At 33.1% G+C, this 22,311-nt stretch overlaps 1 protein-coding gene across 5 annotated transcripts in view; it reads right to left on the reverse strand.

The window, feature by feature from the left end:
- Positions 1 to 22,311, reverse strand: part of VPS13A (vacuolar protein sorting 13 homolog A) — a 230,244-nt gene that overhangs the window by 173,983 nt on the left and 33,950 nt on the right. For all 5 annotated transcript variants that reach the window (XR_006608221.1, XM_045085368.1, XM_045085367.1 and 2 more), the window contains exons 11-19: positions 20,884 to 21,011; positions 20,594 to 20,700; positions 19,031 to 19,202; positions 17,333 to 17,395; positions 16,692 to 16,821; positions 15,757 to 15,851; positions 15,256 to 15,398; positions 3,535 to 3,724; positions 3,334 to 3,448 (exon numbers count right to left, since the gene is read on the reverse strand). Coding sequence is in view for 4 of the 5 variants with exons in the window: in XM_045085368.1 (XP_044941303.1) it covers positions 3,334 to 3,448; positions 3,535 to 3,724; positions 15,256 to 15,398; positions 15,757 to 15,851; positions 16,692 to 16,821; positions 17,333 to 17,395; positions 19,031 to 19,202; positions 20,594 to 20,700; positions 20,884 to 21,011 (1,143 nt within the window). In the remaining variant the exon portion in view is untranslated. The remainder of the gene's footprint in view (positions 1 to 3,333; positions 3,449 to 3,534; positions 3,725 to 15,255; positions 15,399 to 15,756; positions 15,852 to 16,691; positions 16,822 to 17,332; positions 17,396 to 19,030; positions 19,203 to 20,593; positions 20,701 to 20,883; positions 21,012 to 22,311) is intronic.

Consider the following 22,311-nt stretch of genomic DNA (forward strand, 5'->3'; position numbering starts at 1 on the left):
TAGCTGGGCCTGAAAAACGCATGGAAGACACTTGAGAATCCCTTTCTGGAGAAATAGAAAAACTAAAATCTAATTAAGTTGAAATCAAAAATGCCCATTAATGAGATGCAATAAAAAATGGAAGTTCCAAATGCTAGGATAAAGGAGTCAGAAGAGAATAATATAGTGATATATCACTATTCTACAGTGATATAGAAGACCAAATCATGGAGAATAAAGAAGCTGAGAAAAAGAGAGACAATTACTGGATAACAAGGGGAAAATCTGAGAGATAAGTGATACCATAAAGTGAAACAATATCAGAAAAACTGGCATCCCATAAGAGGAAAGAGCAAGAGGGTCAGCAGGTATATTAGAGCAAATAATAGCAGAGAACTCCTCTAATCTGGAGAAAGAAACAGGCATCCCAGTCCTGAGGCAGAGAGACTCCCCCTCTAAAAGTTAAAAAAAAAAAAATAGGTCAACACCTGACATATAATAATGAAACTTGCAAATCTCAGAGACAAAGAGAAAATCGCAAAAGCAGCTCCAGAAAATAGGTCCATAACCTACAAGGTTAGAAACATTACACTGGCAGGAGACCTATCCACAGAGACCTGGGAGGCCAGAAAGGACTGGCATGATACATTTAGGGTTTTAATGAGAAAAATATGCAGCCAAGAATACTTTATCCAGCGAGCATGTCATTCAGGATAGAAGTGATAGAAAAGCTTCTAGGACAAACAGAAACAAAAAGAACTTGTGATCACCAAACCAACCCTACAAGAAATAATTTTTAAAAGAGATCCTTTCAGCAAAGAGAGAGCCCAAAGTAACATAGATCAGAAAAGAACATAGACAATACAATATATAGAAACAGTTCCTTTACAGGTAATACAGTGGCACTAAATTCATATCTTTCAATAGTTACCCTGAATGTAAATGGGCTAAATGCCCCAATCCAAAGACACAGGATATCAGATTGGATAAAAAAGCAAAACCCATCAATATGCTGTCTGGAAGAGACTCGTTTTAGACTCAAAGACACCTTAGATTTAAAGTGAGGGGATGGAAAGCAATTTATCATGCTAATGGACATCAAAATAAAGCTGGGGTGGCAATCCTTATACCAAATAAATTAGATTTTAACCAAAGACTGTAGTAAGAGATAAAGAAGAAACTGTATCATAATTAAAGGATCTATCCAAGAATATCTAATAATTATGAATGTTTATACCCCTAATGCGGGAGCAGCCAATGATACAAGCCAATTAATAACAAAATTAAAGAAACACATTGATAATAATACAATTTTAGTAGGGGACATTAACACTCCACTCACTGGAACCTGACTAAGATTCCTTCTCTTCCTCTCCCTCTGCTCTTCCCCTACCCACCTCGAGCACATGCATGCACTCTCTCTTCCTCTAAAACAAAAACAAAAACAAAACTGTAATGTGTAGAATTGGCTAATCATGTTGTATACCTACTGCTAAGACTGTAAGTCAACTATACTTGAATAAAAATCTTAAAAAGTAAAACAAGGAAATAACAATAGCATGTAAGTGCTGAGGATGGTAAATGGCAGTTCAACTGTTCAAATCCTCGTAATGACTGAGAGGGTAAAAATTTTTTATTAAATTTCTATCTTGAGAAAAATATGTCCTAATTACTAGAGTAAAAAAAGAGAATGTTTCAAATGGTATAGTGAGGGGGTGGAGGGAAACAAATTAATGCTAAAAAAAGGAAAATAAAGAAAAAAGTATATAAATACAGACAGAAATATCCCACTGCATGTTGTTGTTATGACACATCTAAAAGTAAAGATACAGGGTAAAAGAACAAAAAAATAGGCAAATTCAAACCAAGAAAAAACTAGAACATCCATACTAATATCAGAAAAAAGAAATCAAAATATTATAATTGGAAAAAAATTAAAACATTATAAAAAATACACACAGTCAACTTTATATAAAGGAAAGATTTGGTTCATTGGAGAAAAATTTTGTATTGTGCATGCACTTATTGGCAGCAAATTTATAAAGAAAAATATGACAAATCTTAAAGAAATAGACAAATGCATATTCACAGTGACATTATTTTTCATCTGTTTCTCTGACGAACTCCTGGGAAAAATATGACACAGCACTATGTTCTTCCTTAAAAAAACATGCTCTTTAGAGAAACTAGTTAACTAGAGTTTAACCTAATTAAGTATTATCAAAGTCAAAATATCTACAGAAGGGAAATACCCAACTTCAGTCAGGTCTACTATTCCATATGGAAGAAGGGAAATACCCTATTTCCACAACTCCTGCCATTCTGTCCCACTCAGGCAGGGAGAGGGGGAGTGCTGAGAAACTTCTTAAGTTCACAGACCAGAAGCAAGGGATCACATGGCGACAGAAGACAGGAAACAATTCCAATAAGAATACAGAAGACTTGGAAGTACATGATAAATATGACCTAAAAATATGTATAGGTATGAAAAATATAGGTGTTTCAAACATATGTGAAACATTTTTTTAACTTACCATATACCGAGCCAGAAAGCAAGTATCAAGAAATTGCAAGGTATTAAAATCATACAGATCAACTTTATATAATCTGATATATTTTAAATACATATGTATTTAAAATATATCAGATTATACATATGTATTTAAAATATATCTTAAAATGGAATCTGTAATTTAAAAATCTTGCACAAAGAAATCTCCAAGTTCATATGGTTTTACTATTCAATTAGGTAAAATACTGGAAGAAAAAATAACACCGAATCTCACAAAAACTCTTCAAAAGAACAAAAAAGAATGGAATTTTTATTTTCTGAGGCCAATGTATTAAAATCTAGAGTTCATTACATGAAAGAAAAATGAGAGGTTCATTCTCTCATGAAGAGAATTCCAAAAATCCTAACATTAATATGGAATTAATTTCAATGTCACAGTAAGTTTGTCCATTCTGAGTATAAGAAAGGATTATTGTTATACGGAATTTTTAATATAACAGTACCAGTTAGTTTCAACTAAACTATATCTAGTCTAGAAGCATAAATTTAAAGTATACCTTACTAAACTCAGTTTAATATGACTAAAAGTTTAGTATAGAGGGCGTCTGGGTAAAGTCTCTGCCTTGGGCTCAGGTCATGATTCCAGGGTCCTGAGATCAAGCCCCGCATCAGGCTCTCTGCTCAGCAGGGAGCCTGCTTCCCCCCTCTTTCTCTCTGCCTGCTTCTCTGTCTACTTGTGATCTCTATCAAATAAATAAATAAAATATTTTAAAAAATAAAATGAATAAAATTTTAGTATAGGATATAATTCTTAATATACCGACCTTAATACTAGCATTTACCTGTTGCTGTCTTGTCACGAAATTCTTCAAGTTTTGTCAAAGTTGCTGATGTGAGCTGTGCTAGATTTACCTCTTTTGGAGGTCTGAAGAAGTCCACTATACTATTTACTGTTCTCTGTTAAAATAAGTACCATTAACATTAAGCACAAAGTCGAAGCAAACAGAAATATATTAAAACTTAGTGATTAAAAAAATGCTTACTGCATCATATATCATTTCTAAAGGTTCAGCTTCTATGATACACCTCTGAGCAACAGTTTCATCTAAAGGATTTATTTCAAATATAATTTGGAAGAGTGATGTAGCATCATCCAATGAAGACAGGAGGCGGGGTTTTGTCGAATTATCTGGTAAGCCAGTAACATGAAATGAATCAATTTTGGTTTCAAATCTATATGGAAAAAGATAGGACAAAAATTAGCTATCAATCCAATTTTACATTTTACAGTATTTTTTAAACATAAAATACAGTAAAAATTAATGAAAACAATTTCATTTCGTCCTATTTCATTCCACTCACATCAAAGAAAACATAGAACTACTTGATCTGAATTGACACAGATTTATTCACAAACAACCCTGTTTACATGCTGATCTCTAAATTTAAAAAAACCATGAAGGGAGTCAGATTCCCAGAGCAGAAGCTCACAAAAGAAAACTATCATGTATACCAGTGCCAAAGATGGAAAATTTAAACTGTTTCATTCTTCTGAACTGCTGGAGATTCAAAGTGGACAACTCTAGGGAACCCGATCATAGGAGCCCCCCTCAACAATATTTTGAAATATACCTCCAGGAACTGGACCAGGTTCCCACAAAAAATATTGGAGAAAAAACCCATCATGCTTCAGGCAAGAAAAGGGGAAAAGGAGCCCTTTAAAAATATGACACAGCACTATGTTCTTCTTTTTAAAAAATGCTATTTAGAGAAACTAGTTAACTAGAGTTTAACCTAATTAAGTATTATCAAAGTCAAAATATCTACAGAAGGGAAATACCCAACTTCAGTCAGGTCTACTATTCCATATGGAAGAAGGGAAATACCCAATTTCCCCAACTCCTGCCATTCTGTCCCACTCAGGCAGGGAGAGGGGGAGTGCTGAGAAACTTCTTAAGTTCACAGACCAGAAGCAAGGGATCATTAAAAAACTGAGAGCAAATCACAGCACCAGAGAACGCTTCCTTTTCTCACACATCCTACAACCAAATCATTAAAGGCTTATTTGTAATAGTTCTTTTCATCCAATACTTCACATCTGGCTATAAAGAACAAAATAGCATAGCATCTCAAAAGGCAAACAACCCAACTTGAAGTGATAAAACTATTTAAAGTAACAATTAACATGCTAAGGAGTATAACGGACTAAGGAAACAACATGCAAGAACAGATGAACAGCGTAAGCAGAGAGATGGAAATCCTAAGGGAAAAAATAAATAAATAAATAAACATTAAAGATCAGAAACACTGTAACCAGAATGCATTTAATATGTTTATTAGGATACAGACACAGTTGAGGAATTAATCCCTGAGCTGGAGAATGTATCAGTAGAGTCATAAAAATAGGTAAAGCAGAGAACAAAGACTACAGAACAGAATAACCAAGTGCTGTGGGACAACTACAAAAGATGTACCATATGCGTAACAGGGATACCAGAAGAAAGAGAAAAGTGCAGAAGATTTTAAACAAGAAGGACTGTCAATTTCCCCAAAATAATGTCAGGCACTAAGTCATGGATCCACAAAGGTCAGAGCACATTAAGCAGAATATATGCAAACAAATAACCAAAAAACTACACCAAGGCATATTTTTAAACTACAAAAAATATGAAGAAATATAAAATATATACATAAAATACAAAGAAAAAGTCTTGAAAAAAACTAAAGGAAAAAAACCACCCTACATATAGAGAAGCACAGCTAATGATTACAGCTATCTTCTCAGAAGCCAGGGAAGCAAAAAGAGTGTAGTGAAAATTTTAAAGAGGAAAAAAAAAAACCCACCAACCTAAAATTCTGTACTGTAAGAAATTTCCCTTCACAAGTTAAAACAAAGACTTTCTAAGACAAACAAAAAAATAGGGGAAATTATCATAAATAGACCTGTCTTTTGAGAAATAGTAAAATAAGTTATTTAGAGAGAAAGACTGTAAGGCAGAAATTCAGATCTACATAAAGGAAGAGAGATGGAGAGGAAAAAAGTAAAGGTAAAATAAAAACTCTTATTTTACTTATTTTATTAATCAAATTAATATATTCAAAATAGTAACAATGTGTATGGTTATATACGCTTACATGTATGTCTTATGTATATTTTATACTTACATATGTTCACATATAAGTGAAATAGATAGGAGCAACAATACAAGGAACTAGAAAACAGATTAAGGATTTTTTTTTTTTTATTATCAAGTACTCCCACTACTCATGAAATGCTACACTGTTATTTGAAAGGAGACTTGAAAAAAAAAAAAGCTATAACTGATATGTTAAGAAAGGAGAGAAAACAAAACCATATGAGACACCAATTAAACTGGGGAGCCAGGGTCACTCAGTTAAGCATGTGACTCTTGATAACAGCTCAGGTCTTGATCTCAGGGTTGCGTTCAAGCCCCACGCTGGACACCATGCTGGGTGTGGAGCCTACTTTGGGAAAAAAAAAAAGATACTCAAACCACAAAAGGTAAGAAAGACCAAAAAAAAATAAAAAGAGCAACAAATAATAAAAAGCAAAGATTATGGTAGATGTTAAGGGAATGAAAAGACAAGTCACAGTCTATGAAAAATATTTACAAAAGGCACATCTGATAAAAGACTGTTATCCAAAATATACAAAGAACACTTAAAATTCAGTAAGAAGAAAACAAACAGTTAAAAAAAAATGGGCCAAAACCTTAACAGACACTTCAAAGACAACCTATACATGGCAAATAAGCAGATGAAAAAATGTTCTACATCATAGGTTGTCAAAGAAATGCAAATCAGACACATCTGGGTGGCTCAGTCAGTTAAGCATCTGCGTTCATCTTGGGTCATGATCCTGCAGTCCCAGGATGGAGCCCAGCATTGGGCTCCCTGCTCAGCAGGGAGTCTACTTCTACCTCTGACCCCCACCCCGCTCTTGTGCTCTCTCTCACATTTTCTCTCTCTCACTCTCTCAAAAAATAAAATCTTTTTAAAAAATGCAAATTAAAACAATAAAGATTCCACTACACATCTATCAGGAGTGGCCAAAATCTAAAATACTGACAACGCCAAATAAAAGCAAGGATGTAGAGCAACAGGAACTCTCCTACATTGTTGGTGGGAATGCAAAATGGTACAGTCTCGTTGGAAAAGAGTTTTGCAGTTTCTTAAAAGACTAAACAAACCCTTACCATATTATCCAGTGGTCATGCTCCTTGGTAATTACTCAAAGAAGCTGAAAACTTATGTCAATATAAAAACCAAATACAATACAAACATACAAATGTTTATAGCAGCTTTGTTCATACCTGCAAAAACTTAGAAACACCCAAAACAGCCTTCGGTACGAGAATGGATAAACTGTGTTACAGCCAAATAATGTCAATAAGCACTAAAAAACAAACACACTACTGAACCATGAAAAGACATAAAGGAAGTTTAAATGCATATTACTAAGTGAAAGAAGTCACTTTAAGAAAGATACATAGTGTAAGATTCTAACTGCATGCATGACATTCTCGAAAACAGCAACAAGTATGGACGCAGTAAAAAGATCAGAGGTCGGGGGTGAGGATGATGAACTGGCAGAACAGAGGATTTTTAAAGCAATGAAAATACTCTATGATACCATAATAATGGACATGCCATTATGTTTGTCCAAACCCATAGGAAAACACACCACCAAGTGTGAATGGCCATATAATATAGGAACTCTGGGTAAATATGATGTGTCAACAAATGCAGGTTCGTTGTTGGTAAAAAAAAAAAAAAAAAGTACTACTCTAGCTAGCACTTGATGTTGAAAATGGAGGCTATGCACGTGCAGGGGCTATAGAGGTAATGTCTGTACATTTCTCCCAATTTTGTTATAAGCCTAAAACTGCTCTAAGAAAGAAATAAAGTCTTTTTCTTTTTAATTTTATTTATTTATTTGACAGAGAGAGATCACAAGTAGGCAGAGAGAGAGGAGGAAGCAGGCTCCCTGCTGAGCAGAGAGCCCGATGCGGGACTCGATCCCAGGACCCTGAGATCATGACCTGAGCCGAAGGCAGCGGCTTAACCCACTGAGCCACCCAGGCGCCCAGAAATAAAGTCTTAAAAAAAAAAAAAAAAGGTAATGGAGGAGTATTATCATGGAAAATTGCCAAGCTCTAAGAATCACTCTCTCCACTGTGACAACCATTAAATTAGCAAAAATTGCCAGGGTCAAACATCTCTGCAAGCCTGGAATTTAATCAATGAAAAACTTACACCAACCGAGGAAGTACTTAATGAAGACCACTACATTTCAGAAAGAAAGCACTTTGGCATTTTTATTTAACTTTCTATCATCCCCTATTTCTAAGCACAGCAGTGACTATGGTAAGCAAGCCACATCCTTGTGTGGCCAAATGGAGCTAGGAGACTAATACAGCTGTTAATGTCTGAATGTGTGTGTCTCACTCAAAATTCATTTGTTGGAATGATAATGTCCATTGTGATGATATCTGGGGCCTTAGGTCATGAGGGCTATGGGATTAGAGGTCTTATAAAAGAGACCCTACAGAGAGCCCTAGCCCCTTCCATCTCATGAGGACACTGCAAGAAACTTGCAGTAGGAAATTTGAAAGAGGCCTTTTAGCAGAACCTGGCAGTGCTTGCACCCTGATGTTAAACCACCAGCTTTCAGAACTGTGAGAATTAAATTTCAGTTATTTATAATATCAGTCTGTTATGTTATCATTGTAGCCCAAATGAAGTAAGACAGGAGTTTTGTTCTTAAAATAATGTGGTCAAGTGTTTTCACCTGCTTACAGTTCCCTAAGGAATCAGTGCAGAGAGTGACCTCTATTTTGTTCTCTGGTCATGCAGGCAGAGGTAACATATGTCCAAAAAATCAAAGAAATGGACTAATGATATCTGTCTGGAGAAGGGAAAGTGGACAGGGAAAATACCAGCCAGATCCCAATGCCCAGGAATGATGAGGGAAAAGGCTCAGAAAGGCCACATGTAAATCATGGAAGCCGGAGTGCAACAAACGTGCTGAGAACCCAGAAAAGACCTGATCAGAGCCTGGACATGCACCTCTAATGGATCTGGAAGCTACCTGCAAGCAGAAGGTGAATGCCAAGCCAGAAATGTAGGAAACCTGGCAGAGTTCTGAAGTGCCACAGCTCAAAGCCAAGTACAAGGACTAGAGAGTATTTCTCAGTTTTGGTTTCAGGAATTTAAGGAAATGTCATTTCACTGTGTGATCACTGAAATAATGGAACAGATACTTCAGTAATCACAAATGACAAAGAATAGAGTCTTCTCAAAAATAGTTTGGAAAATTCATTGGACTCATTTGCAAGGGCTGCTTAATAAATTATTACAAACAGAGGGTCTTAAAACAAGAACTTATTCTCTCACAAATACAGAGGCCAGAGGTCTGAAATCTGTTGGTTCCTTCTGGAGGCTCAGAGGAATAATATGTTCCATGATTTTCTACAAGAATGGGGTCAATATCAGGAATCCTTGGTATAAGCTGGCCTAAACATATATCATGCTTATCACTATCAACTCACTGGCATTCTTCTCTCCCACCAAAATCATAAACAAGAGAAGGATGTTCACTTTCAACACTGTTCTACAAGTTCTGGCCAAAGCAATTAGCCAGGAAAAAGAAATTAAAGGTACCTACTTGGAAAGGAAAAAGTGAAAATCTATTCATAGATGACATCACTCTACATACCTTTAATACTTTAACAACACAGGGGTTGGAGCAATGACAGTCTGCAAGGTTAAAAATCCACATATAACTTTTGTCTCCCCAAATTCCTAATAGCCTATGAGAAGGCTATTGATGAGAAGGCTAACCGGTAGCATTAACAGTCAATGACACACACTTTGCGGTATGTTTTATGCTGTATTCTTACAATAGAGAAAAAAAAATCTTTTTTAAATCGTAAGGGAGAGAAAAGACATTTGCAATACTGTAAAACAAAAACAAAAACCATAGATAAATGAACCCATGCAATTCAAACCCATGTTGTTCAGGGATCAAAGGTATACAGAAAATCCCAAAGGATCCACAAAAAAAAAAAAGTTAATAATTTAGCAAAGTTACAAGGCACAAGATGAACATGTCAAAATCAACTACGCTGCCATACATCTACAATGAATAAACTGAAGAGGAAATTGACACAATTCCATCACATTAACATCCAAAAATATTTAACCAGAAAAGGACTTGAACACTGGACAAAATAATGCTGGAAGAAACATAGAAAGACCTAAATAAATGGAAGGATATCTATACTCATTGACTGGAAAACCTACTATCGTTATGATAGCAATACTACTGAAAACAATCTATACATATAATGTAATCCCTTTCAAATTCAAAGCAGCTTTTGTGTGAAAAGGCAAATCCTCAAATTCATATGGATTTGCAAAGGATCCAAATATCCAAAATATTCTTGAAAAAGTACAACAAGATGGAAGACTTGCACTTTCCAATTTCAAAATTTACTACAAAGCTACAGTAATCAAAGCAGTGTGGAACTGACATATGCATAGACAGAATGAGTCTATAGAATGGAAGGAAATAGAATTTAGAATCCAGAAATAAAGCCATACATTTCTGGCCAACGGATTTTCAAGAAGGGTAACAAGATCATTCAATGAAGAAAAATAATTTCTTAAGCAAGTGGTCTCAGAACACCTGGATATCCACATACAAGTGAATAAAATTGTATTCACTATCCATACCATTTACAAAACTTAACTCACTGTGGATAGTAAACCTAAACATAAGAGTTGAAACTATAATACACTTAGAAAATATAGGAATAGATTTCCATAATCTTGGGTTAGGCAAACCTTCTTAGATACTATACCAAAATTATATAGGCAAGCTTTCTTAAGATATTATATCAAAAGCATAAGCAATGACAGAAAAATAACTCAGATAAAATCTATTCCATCAAAATTAAAAACAGTGCATGAAAGGACATTATCAAGAAAACGTGAGGACAAGCTAAAGAATGGAAGTAAAGATCATGTATCTACAGTCTAGCATATATAAAGTATTTTTACAACTCAACAAAAAGAATAACCAAATTTTAAAAAAGGACCCAGTGAAGATGTATATAGTCAACACCCATAGGAAAAGATGTTGAATATCAATAGACATTAAGGCAATACAAAAAAACACAATGAGAAAACACATTTCACACCCACAAGAATAGCTATAATTTAAAGGCACAAAGAAGAAAATAAGTGTTGGGAAGAAGAAGGAAAATCTGAAATCCTTGTACACTGCTAATGGAAATGTAAAATGGTTCAGCTCTATGAAAAACACATTGGCCCCTCCTCAAAAAGTTAAAAAAAGAATTATGCTATGACTCAAAAAATTCCATTCCTAGGTACACAGGAAAAGAATGTGTATTCAAATTCACACCCTTGAATGTTCACTATGTGTTATCACAATAGCCAAAAGTAGAAAGAACTCAAATTTCCATAGAACAAATGAATAGAATAAACAAAATGTGGTAAATACATACAATGGAGTATTATGCAGCCTTAAAAAGGAATTAAATTCTGATATACACAACAACACAGATGAGTCTTGAAAACATTATGCTAGGTAAAATAAACCAGACACAAGAGGTCACGTAATGTATGATTCCATTTTATGACACATCCAAAAACAAAGCAGACTCATGTCTTCCAAGGGCCATGAGGAGGGGAGTGATTCTTAATGAGTATGGCATTTCATTTTATGGTAATATTTTGACTAGATAAGGGTGGTGATTATTCAACATTATGAATATATTAAATGTCATTGAATTGTGGTCTTTAGAAAGATTAATTTTATGATGTCAGTTTTACTCCAATAAAGAAAAGTCATTAAAATACAATTAATGAATTAGCAAATGCATATATTCCCTAAAGAAAATTCCCAAAGCACTATCATACTGGCTAAAGATACTTGAAAAAGCAAAGTAACCTAAGCCTAAAGCAAGAAAAATTTTAAAAATATAAAGGTTAGAGAATAAATTAATAAAACAGAGAATGGAATATAGCAAAAACAAAACCAAACTCTTTTTTTGAAAATAAGAATAACAAAATTTAACTAGTCTAAGAAATAAGAGCAAAGACTCAAAAAAAAAAAATTTAAAAAAATATATTATTACCAACCTCACAGAAAGAAGATTACATGGTAATACTGCAAACAACTATATTAAAACAAATTATACCATGTAAATACTTAAGTGAAATGGACAAATTCCTGAAAAGAAACTGAACTGGGGGGAGGGGAGACAGAAAAATGCCAACAGACCTAAGGACACATACAGATTAATAATTTAAAAGCTCAGGCCCCAGTGACATTACTGGTGAATTCTACAACCAAACATTTAATGAAGACTCAATAACAATTCTTTACAAACTATTCCAAAGAGGAGGGAATACTTCCCAACTAATTTTATAAGGATAGTATCATCCTAATACAAAAAGCAAACAAGGCCATCACAAAAAAAACAATAGACCAGTATTCTCTTATGAACACAGACATAAAAATCCTCACCAACAAACCAAATCCAGCTGTATGTAAAAAAGATTAAACATACAGTCAAAAGAATACACCATTATTTTATCATGTGAGAAACTAATTAAGGTGAATACACCATAAATCAAAAGAATAAAGAACGAAAAATACACAATCATCTTAAGGGACATAGAAAACGCATTTGATGAAATCTAACAAACTTTCACGCCAAGAACAACAACAACAATAACAACATTTAAAAAAACCCGAAAACTCAACAAATTAGGAATAGAATGAGATTTCTTAAAACTGATAAAAGACACCTATGAAAAACCCACATTTAACATCATATTCACTTCTCAAGGTAAAAAACTAGAGAAAGATAACCTTTCTGGCCACTTCCATTCAACATGGTACTGAAGGCTAAAATAAGAGCAATTAAGAAATGAAAGAGAAGGTGTCCACACTGGAAATACAGATGTAAAACTATCTTTATTTGCAGATGCAATGCTCATGTATGCTTCTAGCCTAAGGAATTTAACAAAAACTATTGAAGTAATTATATCAAGATTGCAGGGTAACAGATCATTATACAAAAATCAATTGTATTTCTACACACCTGTAGTCAAGAATCCAAAAATGAAATTAAGAACATGATGCCACTTGTAAGCATTGATGAGGATCAGGACCCATTGCCCCCAAAATATGGCACCGTGGTATAGTATTTTTAAATTGAAGGAGTACAAGAAAACAGCAGAAGCAGAAAGGTCACTCTGATATTCCTCTACCCTTCCCCATAATAGATTCTAAAACCTTCATGTAATAGGTGCCCCCCCTATAGCTAGAGGAAAAAAGCATCCTTATCTCTAAAGACAAAGATGAACTGCGAAGAGTCCTAATAAACAGGGCTTGCTAAGTTTCCCCAGTCTACCATACTTACCTTACACTACTTGACTTATCATATTCCTCCCCAACTGTACACTCTTCATCAAACCTAACATACTCTAGTCTAACTGGTTCTTTGGATCTTCATTTCATTAGAAAGATTCTTTTGTTAAACTTCTATTAAATAAATCTGTACACTTCTCCCTTGTTAACCTGTCTGTCAGATTTAATTTTCAGATGCAGCCAGGCACTCAAAAGGGGTTGTGGAAAATTCTTTCCCCCCATACAGCATCAAAAACAATAAAACACATACGAATATACTTAACAAAAAGGATACAAAACTTGTACTCTGAAAACTATAAAACACTGTTGAAATTAATGAAGATCTAAATAACTGGAAAGGCATCCAATATTCATGCATTTTAAAACAATACCTTTTAAATGTCAGTACCCAAAATTGATCTACAGATTCAACAAAATCCTTATCAAATCTAAGCTGAAATTTTTTGCAAAAATGGATATAAAAAAATTCAAGAATATCAGAAGAGCTAAAATCATCTTGAAAAAGAAAACAAAACTGGAGGATAAACTTTCTGATTTCAAATTTTACTACAAAGTTAGAGTAATAAACACAGGGTCCTACTGGCAGAAAGTTGTAAAGATCAATGGGAATAGAAAAAAGTCCAGAAATAAATTCTTACATTTATGGTAAACTATTTGATGAAGGTATCAAGATCATTCAATGCAAAATAAGGTTTTGCAACAAATGTTGCTAAAACAAATTAATAATCTCATGCAAAAGAATCAAGTTGAACCCCAAACTCACACCATACATAAATATTAACTCAAAATGGGTCATAAACCTAATTTAAGAGAGAAAAATGTAAAATTCTCATAAGAATACACAGGAATTTATCTTGTGTCCTTGAGTTAGGCGAAGACTTCTTGAGTCTTCACCGCAACAACTACAAAAAATAAACTGGACCTTCATCAAAACCAAAAAATATCTGGCATAGAATACCACCAAAAAACTGAGAAGAAACAATGAATGAGAGAAAACAATTAAGACTTTCTTATGAAATAAAAGATTCTCATCAACAATATATAGAGAACTTTTAATAACTCTTAAAACTGAATGAAAAGACAACTCAATTTAAAAATGGGCAAAGTAAGTTACTATACATTTATCTAAAGAATATATATAGAAGAAACCAATAAGCACAAGAAAAAATGCTCAATACTGTTAGCTATCAGGGAAATGCAAATTAAAACAACAATGAAATACCAGTTCACACCTTTTAGGATGGCTGTAATTCAAAAGGACAGCTAAGTGTTGTCAAGGATATCGATTAATAAGAAATCTCATACACTGCTGGTGTGAATATACAATGATGCAGCTCTTTGGAAATCAATCTGACAATTCCTCCTCAAAACTTAAATACAGAGTTGCCATATGAGGAAATAATTCTGCTCTTAAGTGCATACCCAAGAAAATTTAAGCTTTATTGTCCATACAAAATACTGTCTGTAAATATCCAGAGCAACATTATTCATAACAGTCAAAAAACAGAAACAAACCAAATATTCATCATCTGATGAATGGGCAAACACAATGTGGTATATCTCTACAGTGGGATCTTACCATGCAAAAGAAAAAAATAAAATACTAATTCACACTATACCATAAATGAACCTTGAAAATATCATGCTAAGTTAAAGAAGCTGGACAAAAAAGGCCACACATGACATGATTCCACTTATATGAAATGCCTCCAACAAACAAATTCTTAGAAACAAGTAAATTCGTGTTGCCATACACTGGGGAGAAAGGAGAATTGGGAGTGACTGCGAAAAAGCTTAAAGGTATAGGATTTCTTTTTTTAGGGTATCAAAATGTACTAGAATTAAGATAATGGTAATTATTGCACAACTCTATAAATATACCATTGTGAATTTGGTATAGGACACCAGAAGTGTGATAAACAACTGAGTTGTACACTTTAACTGGATGAAATACATGGTATATTAATTATATCTCAATAAAACTATTTTTAAAAACAAAAGAAATAAAGATATTCCCAGATAAAAACCAAACTGTTGATGCGGTTTCGTTTATGTAGGGTGACTGCTGGCATTTCTGTTTTATCTTCAGTGTCCCTCTACATTTCCTTAGCATAGAGTTTTCTACTGAACCAGTATTTTTAATAATTCCAAAATTTAAGTTCCTAAAAATACGTAAGGATACATCACCATAGTACTCTTACAAAATACTGTAAGACTATAATCTAACTTCCCACCTTATGATGAAATGTTTACTTACCAGTAAAAGAAAAATACTTACTTAATGGCTTGTGCTCCTGGTCTTTGCACAATCAAAGTGCTAAATTCTTCCACTACAATATCTAACAGTTCAGGTGTCCCTCGTTTTTCTCTTAGAACAACAGACATACTTTTCAAGTGAACAAAGAACTTCATGGCTTCAAACTAGAATATAGTGAAAAAAAATAAAATGAAATTTATATATGAATTTTATATGTATGTGTGTATCTATATATATATATATAGATACACTATATATATATAAGACAACAAATACTCTTCTTCACAGCTTATTCTTTCCAATAACCAAAAAAAATACTTTAAAAACAACCCTTTATATATTAAAGAATCACCATATGAACACTAAAAAGGGCAATTTTTATTCATACCTTGGAAATTAAAATAAATATAATATGTACCAACTAGATAAAGCTCACAGAGTAGTCAGTAACATTTCTGAAAAAATTAAAAATAGGCATATCTACCATTAAAGTCTAAGATATAAGGCAAGAAAACATCTTACTGTTTTTGGCAAGGTTGGATCAACTGCTGTTTCACTATAGCCAATTGCTTCATAGAGTAAAGCTTTTTCTTCAGATGTCAACATTTCTTCAAGAACTATAATCATAAAGAAGTGTTTTGTATTCTTAACTGGTAAGATAAAACTAACCCATAATTTAGCTGCTTTTAACAAACTGGCAAAATTAACTCTCTTTTTATACTTTTAAGAAACTTTTAAAAGAACTTTTATTTAAAAAAAAAGAAAAAAGAAAAAAGTGATAATCACTGAATGTTAGGATATCACTGGCAATTTTAGAAGGATTATTCTCCAAAAACACATAAACTACTAAATACGTAAATTTCGCAATAGAAATTTCAAAGTATTTGGATTAAGGAAGCTCACAAAATAACTACCTGTATTAAGTACTTAGTGCTATTCTGCTAAGCAACATACTTAGCATACAAAGTAAGCAGTACTAATATTATAATTTCCCATTTTACAGATGATTAATAGAGGTTTCTGAGAATTTAAATCATTTGCCTGGGCTACACAGCTAGCAAGTGACTGATCTAGGATATAAACTTAAGCCCCTATGTCTCCAAAGCTATGATCTTAAACATTTAGTAAGGAAACAAAAATCTCTCCAAGAAACAATTTCAACAAAAATTTACAATGGTTTATACCCTTGGGAATTTACAAATTTATTAAATCCTGAGCATAAAGCTCTTTTGTAAACATTAAGATAAAAAAATTAATTTTTATTTGACATATACAAGGACAATGTTTTAATAGTAATTTTATAGATAAGAATAAATTACATATAATATGTATATATGGTCATAATGTTTATTTTAGTTAGAAAATTTTCTGCAAAACTTTATTTTCGCAACTGATGATTAGCTGCACTAAATTAACCTAATGATTAACTGCACTACTGCAAAATGAAATGGACCTACTTCCAGGCTTAACATCTGGTTGTTCTTTACTTTTTGGTTCTGACCAACTCCACAGCCAGCTAAACCATCCTTTGTTTTCCTCTGAATCTTTTGCTCCTTCCCTGAAAATCCTATATCCAGCTTTCTTTACCTAAAATGAATAAATTTTCAAATAAATAACAAATTATCCTTTATTTAGCAATCTAAAGAGAAAGAAAAATGACATTTACAAAATTAAACTATTCCAGTGAAAAAATGTAAACAATATACAAACAGACAACCAAACAAAGTAAAGCAACATAGGTCAAACGTAATTTAGGATTTCCAGGTAGAGAGCACTACTGTCTTACAAGTCACCATAATCACACCACCAACTCCCCACAAAGATTGGATTTTCACCTTCTTATGAACTCAGTGTTTGATAATTATTTAGCAAGAATTATTTACCCAAATTACTTAGCAAGAATTTTTCCTCCAGAGGACCTAATTCAAATGTATGGAACAAAATATCAAGTTAATTTTTCTTACAGCACAAAGAAGCAAATTTGAACCCCTTTTAGGAAACAGCATATATAGCCGAACACTAATAATATCACTACATCTGTTAAATCTAAATGGAATCTAGATTTATTTTTATTGATTGAAAGATAATCTGGGATTACCTCCACTTCTGCCTGTTGTCTTGATATAGTTATATTAAATACATCCAAGGTCTTTTCCAACTCCTTAAAATATAAACAAAAGTGTGTTTAAATGAATAATTTCATATAGTCAATAGAAAGAGAAAAATGATAAAAATTTCATTTATAATCTAACAAACTGCTGCAGTAAGGAAAGACATAAAAGGAAACAAAACACAGATCAACCATCAACATAATACTGCTTTTAAATTCTGAGAAGCAGTGCTTACATATGTCAGCTTAGAAATTAGTAATGATTGAGTAACGTTCCTAAAGAAATCATACATGTCATGCATATAGGTGTCATATTGAGATTTACAGACCCATACTAAAAGATACCATATAGGCATTGCTTAAAATGACTTTTATTTGGGTTCTAACTACAACTGAGGATAAACACATTAGTATCACTTTCAACTAAAAATGTAATTCTAAATCCTTCATATTATTAGCACAGTTGGTGTGTCATCTTTAATATATTCCAAATAGATCTAGATAGACTTAAAACTTGTTTTGAAATTCTGTACTTTCTAAAGTTTTTATGGCTACTGAGTAAAGTAACGGAGATAAACTAAATCTTTCTTCATATTACATTATTCCCATGATTACTTTTTTTTTTAGAGCTGCATGCTAAAATCTTTTTCCCCATAACAGAAGCAACCATGATCTGTTATTATCTAGAAAACAATTTACTCAGAGTTCTACTATTCAGTAGACTTGGAGGATTCAGGTTAAGATCAAAAAAGGTCCCCCCTCAAAAAAAAAAAAAAAAATTTAAGGAAATCTGTAACCATCCCAAAAGACTATCAACCCAAGCATTCCTAACAGTCTAGGTCTGCAGAAAGTCTCTTACCTCAAACATAAAAATTAAAGTCAATTTTTAGGGAGCTCCTAATTGAAAACTGGCCTAGATTCAGAATGGTTGAATTTTAAGAGACTATCTCCCCACAGTTTCCCTAAACTAAACATCATCCATCCATAAAACAATCCCTTCTAGAATATAACATAATGCTAACAGATAAGGCCAGTATTTAGGGAATTCTCAAGACAGATAATGAAGTGTAGAGTTGCTGGTAAATACTAGAAATGCCCAAGAATGAAGAGAAAATGGATTCTGTATGGGTAGAAAATTCAGGAAAGTTCATATAAGAGATGTGACTTACGTAGAGCTTGAGGAGTGAGTAAAACTGGAATAAACAGAGATGAGGAAAGACAGAGGGACCTGGCTACAAGTATAAGCACAGTATATACAAAAGACAAGAAATTCATCTAATCACCGCCATCAGATGGTAACAGGGGAAATGGAATGATTACAGGTAGTATAAGGCTGTGAAACTGACACAGAAAGACTGGAATCAATACAGCAAATGCTTTTTAGGTTTTGAGGTTAAAAAAATCATAATGTGAGGCTTCAAGTTACTTTTTTGCATGAACTCAAATCTCTCCAGATTGAGAATAATCTCAAATGATCTCACTTACATATGGTATCTTAAAAAAACAAAAACCAAAAACCTGAGCTCATAGATCTGGAGAGTATCACCAGAGTTTCTATCACCCAACTGAAATGAAGAACAGGAGTACGAAAAAGTCTAACTGAAAGCGAATGGTCCAGTCAAAATTTAAACAAATTATGAGGAATTATGTAGTAGAAAATATTCAATAATTTCGAAATATGCTGACCTCCAAAGAGATGAGAATTTCACCAGCTGGCTTCTTAGTTGTTATCTTTTTTTTATACAGTTCTTTATACTGCTTCATTTTTTGCCTGTGTTCTCTAATATGCTTCCATGACCACATCCGTAACCGGGGGCAGACATTCACTTCAAGAATACCATGTATAGCATAAGCCCACCTAGTGAGAAAACAAAAACAAAACCCCACACTTGACACCATTCAAGCCAACAGTATGAAATACAAAACTGCTTCTACTCTAAAACAGCATACAGAGTACAGAGACTATGGACCTAGGCACTTCATTTTTCCCAGCCCTGTTCATACTAAGACTACAGTAATTATTAATCTTACCTCTTAAAAACAAGCAAAATCACTGAATTGTGTTACAAAAAATATAGCTCTACAGAAAGACCACTGAAGTACTACTTGGCAAATAGCACTTTAGTCACCTGAACAGTAATTAAAGGTCAACTGAAAGAGTAATTGCAACTTCTAGAAAACAAGAGCTTCATAAATGGAATAACAAGACTTCTGAATGAGTAAAATCATACCCTCATTTTCAACTTTAATCACATAGGTTTAAAATATCTAATGCAAAAGCTTGCATTTTTTTTTAAAAAAAAAGACATTGCCAAACACAAACTAGGATATAGTTTCTAATAATCCTAAAAATACAGTTAATTGATGGTATTATTGTATCTCCATTTTTGTTTTTTTTTAAATCCGCTAAATCAATTTTATTAACATAATAAGCAAAAGCCATAAATCAAATGACAATCTTTAACTGCCCTTAAAGAGTATCTTAAAAAATTATTCTTAAAGTCAATAAATTCACTCTTAAACTTTATTTTATAAATCTTAAATTTTTTTAGATCAAGCAATTCTACTTCTGGGTATTTATCTTAAGAAAATGAAAATACTAGCACAAAGAGATGTATGTTCCCTGATAGTAAATGCAGTATTATTTAAATACAGTAGTAAAAATACAAAAACCACCTACGTATCCATCAATGAATGAATGGATAAAGAAAATATGGTATATAAACCACAGAATATTATTCGTCATAAAAAGGAATGAAATCTTATTATTTATGACAACATGGATAGACCTGATGGACATTATGCCAAGTGAAATTAATCAGACAAAGAAAGACAACGCAGTATGATCTCACTTACATATGGTATCTTAAAAAACAAAAACCAAAAAACTGAGCTCATAGATCCAGAAAACAGACTGGTGGTTGACAGAGGTGAGGCAGAGGCACTGGGTGAAATGGGTGAAGGGGATTAAAAGGTTCTAACTTCTAGTTATAAAATAAGTAGTAAGGATATAATATACAGCATGGTCAAAATATTTAACACTCTACTGCATATTTGCAAGTTGCTAAGATACCTTTAAAGTTCTAAAGAAAAAAATCTGTCCTTATATATGGTGATGGACCTTAACCAAACTTACTGTGGTGATCAGTTTATGACATATACAAATATCAAATTACCATGTTACAAACCTGGACATAATATGTAAAATTATACCTCAATTTAAAAAAAAAAAAAAGTTAGTCATTTTACCAGTCTCTGGCATGATAGTGAAGAGGTACATCAGGTTTGAACTTCCTGTATGGCAGATTTTGCGTCATCATATCAATTGATTCAAGAAGCTCCATAACACTGAAATACTGAAGGATGAAAAAATTAAGGCTCTTAAATGTTTCAGATTTTTTTGTTCAATTGTTAAAAAACTAAATTATTGACTTTCTAAAGGAAATGTTACCATATTGTGTTTGAAATACATTTAAAATCTTAGTTCTGCTTTTATCAAATTATAACTCACAATTTACAATTTCATTAAAAAAAATCACCTGTGGTTTATTAAATTCAATTGCTATGTCATGTAACTCAACTTCCAGGTTTATCTTGGGGGCAGAGAAGTCAAAATCTGATCGCCGATTCATCTGAAGTTTGGCATTAGCAGATATGGGGCGAAACACTGAAAAATAATATAAATTTTAAAAAGTTAAACTGATGTTATATTTCAAGAGTCCCAAAGTACAAAGGGGATGAAGTGGAAAATACTGACTTTCATTTTTTATACTCGTCTTACTTTCCCAGATTGCCACATTGCTATAATTTGGTCAGATGAACTGCCATTTAATTAATGAACAAGATTCTTTTATCTTCCTCCTATAATTTACATGTTCCTTAAGTAAATGAAGCCTAAGTTAACTCCCCCTCAAAATACCAACATAATCCTTAAAAGCAGGAACAACCTCTAAAAGGCAAAAACAGTCTAATAAAATAATCTTAACAAAAACACAATTTAAAGGAATTACATTAAAAGTGCTAAGTTAGAGAAAAAATATTTATTTGATCACTGACTTCTATTATACAATTATGATGTCTGAATTTCTGATCAGTTTCTTTGTATCCATCTGCTCCATTTTAACTTGCAAAAGGAGAAGTGAGATGAGTGAGTTAACCCAGGATGACCTTCTTGGCTCGACCTATAATCCAAAATGGATTAAACTCAACCCTTCATACTTGGTTCCAGAAAGAGAAGAATTCTTGCAGGGGGAGACAAACAATAGCAGAATCTATACTAAGATCAACTACTAAATTATAAGCTAATCTATAAAAAACATAGTATGTCCCTCTTGTTTTAATCATTCCCGAGGCACAGCACTTAATTTTTTTTACACACTGAGCATTCAGATACACTTTGAAACTGAGTGGACCAAGAAGATACTCAGCAAATGGAGATTGGCTAAATTCATCATGATACATCTATAAAGTAATATATAGTAAAAAAAAGTAAGAAAAATTTATATATATGTAAGTGGAAGGAAATAGTAAAATAAAGTTTAGGGGTGTTTAGGAGGCACAATCAGTTAAGGGTCCAACTCTTGGTTTGGCTTTGGTAGTGATCTCAGGGTCATGAGATGGAGCCCTACGTTGGGATCTACGTGCAGTCGGCATGAGATTCTCCCTCTGTGTCTCCCCTCACACCCTCTCTCTAAATAAATACATCTTTTAAGAAAAAAAATTTAAAAAGTGTATGTACACAAAAGTGTATGTTCACTATCTGAAAATAAAATGACTCCTCTCCCCCAGCCTTCTTAAGTTACATACAAGACTACACAATCCCTTATAGTCTCCCTGGCTGCAATCTCTATCCATCCCTGGGTTACAACCTCTCCTACATCTGATTTTAGCTCCTGGCAACTCTAATTTCTGAGTGATTTCAACATACAAATAATTCTTCCAAAATCATAGCCTCTCAGAACCTTGGA

Source organism: Mustela putorius, unplaced genomic scaffold, assembly GCF_011764305.1.
Source record: "Mustela putorius furo isolate JIRA1106 unplaced genomic scaffold, ASM1176430v1.1 tig00000854_pilon_pilon_pilon, whole genome shotgun sequence".
Lineage (NCBI taxonomy): Eukaryota > Metazoa > Chordata > Mammalia > Carnivora > Mustelidae > Mustela > Mustela putorius.